At 39.4% G+C, this 7,061-nt stretch overlaps 1 protein-coding gene across 1 annotated transcript; it reads right to left on the bottom strand.

The window, feature by feature from the left end:
• Positions 1 to 5,125: 5,125 nt before the first annotated feature.
• On the bottom strand, positions 5,126 to 6,178 carry LOC110684587. Its single transcript, XM_021861026.1, has one exon. The coding sequence runs from the start codon at positions 6,176 to 6,178 to the stop codon at positions 5,126 to 5,128; it is 1,053 nt and encodes a 350-aa protein (XP_021716718.1).
• Positions 6,179 to 7,061: the final 883 nt, after the last annotated feature.

The following is a 7,061-nucleotide window of genomic DNA, read 5'->3' as shown; positions in this document are numbered from 1 at the left end:
TATTTTTTATTTTTATTTTTTGTTTTTATTTTTATTTGTAAAGCCGTGCTTTGTCCTTGCCTTATTTCTAAATTCGGACGACTTTTTTTTATATATATTGCACTTATTTGTCCATGCCATTTATAATGTAGGACGGCTTTTGCTCATACTCATTTCCCATTATTCACAAAGAAGATAAAATCACAAGCTTGCACCAATTTAACCACATATCCCAACTATGTCACCACAAACTCCTTCAAGAATGATCAATTGCTTCACAAAAACAAGAAAAAAAAGAAAATGAAACAAAAGACCAAAGATCTAAAGATGTGGCTTGAAAAGAAGGAAACAGGCTCAAATGGTTGCAAGAAGGCAAATGTAAACCCAAAAACAAATATTAAACAAACTATCCTAGAAATGAAAAATACCACCCCGAAAAAGGTGCCTTTGTCCTCCCTAGATAGCTCGAACTCGGGTTTAAGAATCATAAACTCACTATGGGTTGAAAAACGATGAACCTCACATGGATGTATCAAAAACTCACTAGAGGTGTTAAATAGACTATAGGGAGCAACTACCAACATGCCACAAACAAGTAGAATCCGGCTTCATGATCCACCTAGTTCAAACCAACTACCCTAGCATACACCTATCCTATAGTCAACCAAACATAGTCTCAAACCGTGCATACCTTTACTACCTAGGAAGAAATTCGTGCAAAAGACAAAGTCCAATGTACAAAGTCCAATTCATAAGGAAAATAAAAATGGAAAATAAGCCTCAAAAGCATACCACAAACCAAAACAAGAACAAAGGAAAAATAAAAGAAAAGAAAAATAAAAGGAAAAGAAAAGAAAAGGAAATCCATAGACAAAGGAAGAATAGGAAAAATGGAGAAAGAACTAGAAAGCGAGTTAAACACATATATCCCAATCGACATACAAGTGATCGAATGACAACATCATCATCGATCCCAAACACATTACGTGTTAAAAAACAATCATCCTCGAACCGTTCAACTTCCCCTAAACTAAAGGTAATCTATGCATCCAAAGAAAATAAAGAGAAAAATTAGAAAGGTCTCACTGGGCTATCCATGGTTACCATAATACACAAAGGTGAAAGAAAGAACCACCATCGTTACGCTCCAAAATTGTAAGCATCATCAAAAAGCCGTGTGAGAACAAGAAAAGTAAAATAAGCTATAAACAAATAAAAAGGTTAGTAACTTCAAAACAAAAGAAAAATATACTAAAAAGTAAAACTAAACTAAGCGAATAAAAACATTAAACAATTGAGCAAAACTAGGCTAACAAAAACCAAAACGAAAAGTAAAGAAAATCTAAGTAAACAACTAAACAACTAACTAACTAAAAGGTACTAAACTACAAGATTTTGATTCAAGGGTTTTTGATATAAGGGTTTTGGATATAAGGGAGCAAGAAACAATCAACATCATCACAAGGAAATCATCACAACAACAATGGAAAAAAAAACTCAAGGGACTAACAATAAACAACAACAAGACTAGAGACCAAAATAAGGAAACCATCATGCAAGAGGCAAAAAAATTCAAGGTATGCAACAACAACAAATATTGGCAACCGAGATACAAAGAAGTTCCCCCAAGCTAAACATGAATACATCTCAACATCCCAACAATACAAATCAAGCACATAAACATAAGGGATGGAGGTAAGAGGTACAAAAGAGAGGGAACTAAGACTCGTCATTACCACCACCACTTGGCCCGGCTTCATTTGAATCATTGTTACCCATGTAGTCATCGAAGGTTGGGGTGAGTAAGGAGCCCAACCTCCGGTGAATCCCTCGGGCCAACCATAATGCCCCTTGAAGTTATCTTGTTGCCAAGGGCAAGAGGTGTGAATTGGTCGGGCAAGGTGAGCTCAAATGGATGGTTAGGGTGCACATAGGGGTAATTAGGGTCACCCCTATAGTCACACCCTCCGTGAGTACGGTAATCGTAGTTACCACGCTCGTCCGGGTAAGAATGGGGCTCGGTACCAGAATCTAAAGGCCCTTGACAATAAGGATGACCATGCGAAGGTATAGGACCTTGCTGGGGCGGAAATGAAGGATAGTTAACCGGGGGAGTGATGCTCAATCGGTTAACCTCCGCATCATAAAGTTGTTGTTGTGAATGAACATACCTTGTTGCATTTCGGAAATACCTCGCATATGGGAGTAGAGGGCCTCAAAATCTTGGTCATACATGCCCTCCAAGTGGATTTATAACCCACTCATTTGGTTACTAAGGGCCTCCAAGTTGGAGCTAGCAAATTGAGGTTGTTGCATTTGCCCTTGATGTTGTTATTGTTGTTATTGTTGACGTTATTGTTGTTGTTGATGATGTTGTTCTTCCTCAACTTCTTCTTCTTCTTCTTCCTCATCGGAGTTAAAGAATGGGCGGCGGAAGCTCTTGGGGACATGCCACACATTAGGGTTGTCCGTCCGGTGGAGAGATGTCAAAGATGGGTTGGGAAGGTAGCACCAATGCTTGTTATCCCAAAGCCACTCATAATTGACCTCCTCAGATCATAATGTTTGGAGACAAATTAAATTTGCCCCAATTATTTCATGCCAAGGTACACGAAGTCGGCATCTCCAACCGGCTTGAAATAAGGCAAATGATGATCAAGGTGGAGGTTGGTCAAGAGTCTAGTGACCATACCCCCACAAGGAATCTCCCCGGTGTCCCGATCTTGCAAGGCTACACAATAGGTGGCAAAAATGTACCCCAAGTTCAACCGACCACGATATTATCCTCTTGTGGCCAACCAAAGAATTTTGAGCTCCCATTTTCTCATTTTCCCAACTCTTACTTGGGGAAAATCGAGTACCCCAAAATACGGTGAACAACCCAAAGACAAGGTTGGTTGACATTGCTAATCTTGGCCCGCTTGGTGACAAACTCACCACCTCCGGAGATATCGTCCCACCAAGAATCCTGATCATACTCATCAAAAATATAAGGCTCTAGATCCAAAATGTCACCACGCGGATCAAAATCTAGAGCGGCATTGAATTGCTCTAAGGAGAGGTCGAAGAAGCTGTTGAAAATTTGAATTGAACCCTATATTGACCCTCTACGGGAACTATCTCAACCGAAGCAAAGAATTCGAGAGTGGACTCAACATAGGTGCGGTAGCTACGGGAGATGAATGTGCCCATTCGTAGGTTGATCAACAACTCCCTTACATCCTCATCAATCCCCAATGCGGACATGTCGGATGAAAAGTAGTGTCTTGTGGGTTTGAGGGAGCAGTTTTCTTTTAGTATATGGTACCGGTTCTTGTGTTTTTTATCATTGAATTTTCTTTTGGGTGCTGGAGTAGGGTTATGTGTTTTGGAGGAGGATGTGCTTGGGGTAGGTTCATCAGTGGAGGCGTTTATTTTCCGTTTCTTAACAAGGTTTATAAGGACTCTCGACATGATGAATTTCAAGTGCAAGGATCACAAAAACCAATCACAAAATTCCCACAACAATCCACAAAATCTCCAACCAAGAACTTCAATATCCACAAATCACAATTCCAATCCAAACAACACCAAACAACCAACAATTTCTTCTCAAATAATCAACAATCACAAGAAGAACCACCAATACCACAATAGCACCTTACTACCCACACTACCAAAATTCAAATTCCAAAATTCTCAACAAAATTGCTCACAAATGCTACAAAATCAACAAACAACACAATGTGAGGTAAAATCAAACAACAAACAACTCAAATAATCAACCAAAAACCAATATCAATCATCAAAATCATCAAAGTTGGTACTACCACTATTCTTGCTCATGAACAAATCAAAACTTGCAAATATATGACATAATTGAACAATTAAAGCTAGAGAAGATGATTATACCATATATGAAGCAAGATTGAACCACTTTTAGCCACCAATATCCACCAAATAGAAAAACCCCAAATTGTACCCAAGTATGGATGAGATAGATTGGAGGTTTAATTTGATGAAAGTAGTATGAGTTTGATGATTTGGATGGAAATGTAGATGGTTTTAGTGAATTTGGTGTGAAAATTTGAGTGATTTGAGTTGAAATTTGGTTGAGTTGTTGAAGGTGGTTGTGCGGTTTGAGGGTTTGAGAATGATGGGGGTCGAAACTATGAAGGAGGAATAAGGGGAAACGAAAGAAGAAAGGAAGGAAGGAAAATAAAGAAGGGAGCACGGGCTGATGCCCGCACCAGCTAGGTGCGCGGCCGCACCAGATGCGTGCGCGCCCGCACCTGAGCCCAACCTAGCTCTCTCTTCTTATTTTTTTAAGTTCTTGGTGCGTTCATTGGTGGGTACACGAATAATGATGATGATAAATACCAACAGAGGCAGTAACAAAATCCCGTTTTAGTGGGTTTAAAACTAGACTTTCATGAACCCACCATAAGAACCCACCAAGTGCAAACTTCCTTCAACTTTAAAGCATAAAATCCCTAACTTACCTCACCAAGATTCTTACCCTTTTACCTCAAAATTCGATAAAATCGAGTATAATCACATCAAAAACCGCAAAACACTTTCTCATTCTTCATTCTCACTTAATGAAATCCAATCCCAAAAATGCAACCTACAAATCCAATAAAGTGGAAAAGTGAAAGAAAAGAAAATAAAAGAAGGAAAAATAAGAGAAATTCAAAAATCAAAAAGAAAAGTTAGAAATTTGCGGGTTGTCTCCCGGGAAGCGCTTGCTTATGGTCCTAAGCTTGACCCTTCCTCCAAATCATGGAGGGTCAAAGAACACCACCTTCTTCAAGGTAGCAGAAAGAGAAAATTCTTTTTCAACTTCTAGCGACCTCTTGTTGTTGCTTGATGAAACTTCTTTCAAAGACTTTTCAATTGCAAATTTTTCTTTTCGTAACTTCTTTCTCTCTCTCTTCTTCTTAGAATCACGAGCTTTTTTCTTTGGCTTGTTGCTTATTGTAGATGGTTCCTCACCATCCATACTTATGGAAACATCCTCTACAACTTGAGGATAGAGCTCAAACCAATGAGGGGTTTCAACTTCCTCCTCATCCGTTAGCTTGGGAATCATCATTTTCTCTTCACTAACCTTCTTGCCATCAAAACTTGAAAGAACATCATCACAATTCTCAAGAACATCGTTAGTTTAAGAGTTAATCATGCACACATTATCAATAGAGCGAGGGGAATTAGCACACATAATTCCTTGCACAAGAGACAAAGACTCATTCATTGGTTTCAACTCAAAGCTTTCCTCTTTCTTACCAATTCTCAAGGTAATATGGCCTACTTTCACATCTATTAAGGCTCCCGAAGTGGCTAAGAAAGGTCTTCCTAAAATGATAGGGATATGGTCATCTTCCGCAATCTCAAGAACAATGAAATTAACGGGAATAGTGAACCCTCCTATCATAAGAGGAACATCTTCAACTCTCCCCTTTGGAATCATAATAGTCCGATCGGCCAATTGAAGGGTTATGTTAGATGGGAGTAGCTCACCTAGCTCGAGTTTCTTGAAAATGGAATAAGGCATGACGCTTACACTAGCTCCAAGATCACAAAAAGCATTATTAAACATTTTCCTTTTGATCTCACATGGAATAGAGAAGTTTCCCGGATCCTCCATTTTCTTGGGCAACGCATTATAAATGAAAGCACTACAACAACTCCCAACTTCAACCGAATCAACTTCATTGCACATTCTCTTCCCACTCAAAATCTCCTTAAGGAACTTAGAGTACCTAGGCATTTGGGTAATTGCATCGGTGAAGGGGATAGAAAGGTGAAATTCCTTGAGCATAGCAATAAATTTTCCAAATTGCTGATCAATTTTGTGCCTCAAGAATTTTTGTGGGTATGGAAGGTCGGGTCTCCGCACTTCCTCATGCTCTTTCTCACTACTCCTTTTTTTCTCTTGCACCTCCTCATAACTCACGCTCTTAGACTCAACCTTCTCAACTTCCACTGTTGGGTCACTCCTCTCCTCATTCTCCTCAATGGACCTAGAAGCTCCCTCATTAAGAACTCTCCCACTCCTAGTGGTGATAGAACAAACGGGTTTCTTAGGTTCCATTCCTTGAGAAGGCAAAGAGGATGGACTATCACAATACTTTAGAGTGTTGGCTAGTTGGGTTATTTGAGTCTCAAGCATTTTGTTATGAGTCATCATCTCATTAAATTTCTTGTCACTCACCGCCATATATGTGTTGATGATCTTGGTTTGGTTATCAATCATTTCTTCCAAATTTGTCTTAAATGATGATGGTTGGGAATACGAATTTTCACCATTGCCTTGAGGCTTTGGAGCAAAACTGGGTGGGGGTCCCCTTTGGTTGTTATTTTGAAAACTTCCCCGATTTTGGTTGTTGTTCCGATTTCCACGGCCGTGATTATTTCCACCATTATGGTAATGATTACCAAAGCCTTGAGATTGACTTTGGTTACCTTACCCATGGCTCGGGTTTTGATTACTATAGCATTGGTTGTTATAGTTACCTCGAAAACCTTAGTTTCCTTGGTTCCTATAGCCTCCATTGTTGTAGTTATCGAAACCACCTTGGGGGTGAGAATTCCTATTACTAAAATTCTTAAGTCCATCAAATCTTTGACCACCATAGACACTAGACACAAAGTTCACATGTTTACATTCATTAATTTCAACATCATCACATCCATCAACAAAAGTTGGAGAACACATGGAAGAATCATGATCATAAGATCCACAAGAATCACAAAATAGACAACCACTTGGCATGTTATTGGAAGTAGAAGGAGAAGAGTTAGAAAATGTACCTCTCCCTTTAGATTGGGAGGGAAGACTCAATGAATTCGTAGAAACACTCCCAAGCTTTGCTTTGATCGACGTCACTTCCTTCCCTAGATTTGAAATTTGGGAAGACAAGTTGTTAATCGCATTGAGATGATCCACCGAATAAACCGTCGAGCCACTCTTGCTCGTAGACTCTCTCTCTCCTTCTTGCCAATCTCTACAGTATCTCACCACATCCTCAATTATTTCAACTACCTCTTCTTCCGTCCTATTCATTATAGGACCTCAGGCTCCTGCATCTAGGCATTACTTT

Source organism: Chenopodium quinoa, unplaced genomic scaffold (genome assembly GCF_001683475.1).
Source record: "Chenopodium quinoa cultivar QQ74 unplaced genomic scaffold, ASM168347v1, whole genome shotgun sequence".
NCBI lineage: Eukaryota > Viridiplantae > Streptophyta > Magnoliopsida > Caryophyllales > Amaranthaceae > Chenopodium > Chenopodium quinoa.
This window is presented reverse-complemented; position numbering and strand designations above follow the sequence as displayed.

Coding starts and splice junctions, on each gene's coding strand:
- LOC110684587 (XM_021861026.1), bottom strand. CDS start 6,178: ATGGCGGTGAGTGACAAGAAATTTAATGAGATGATGACTCATAACAAA.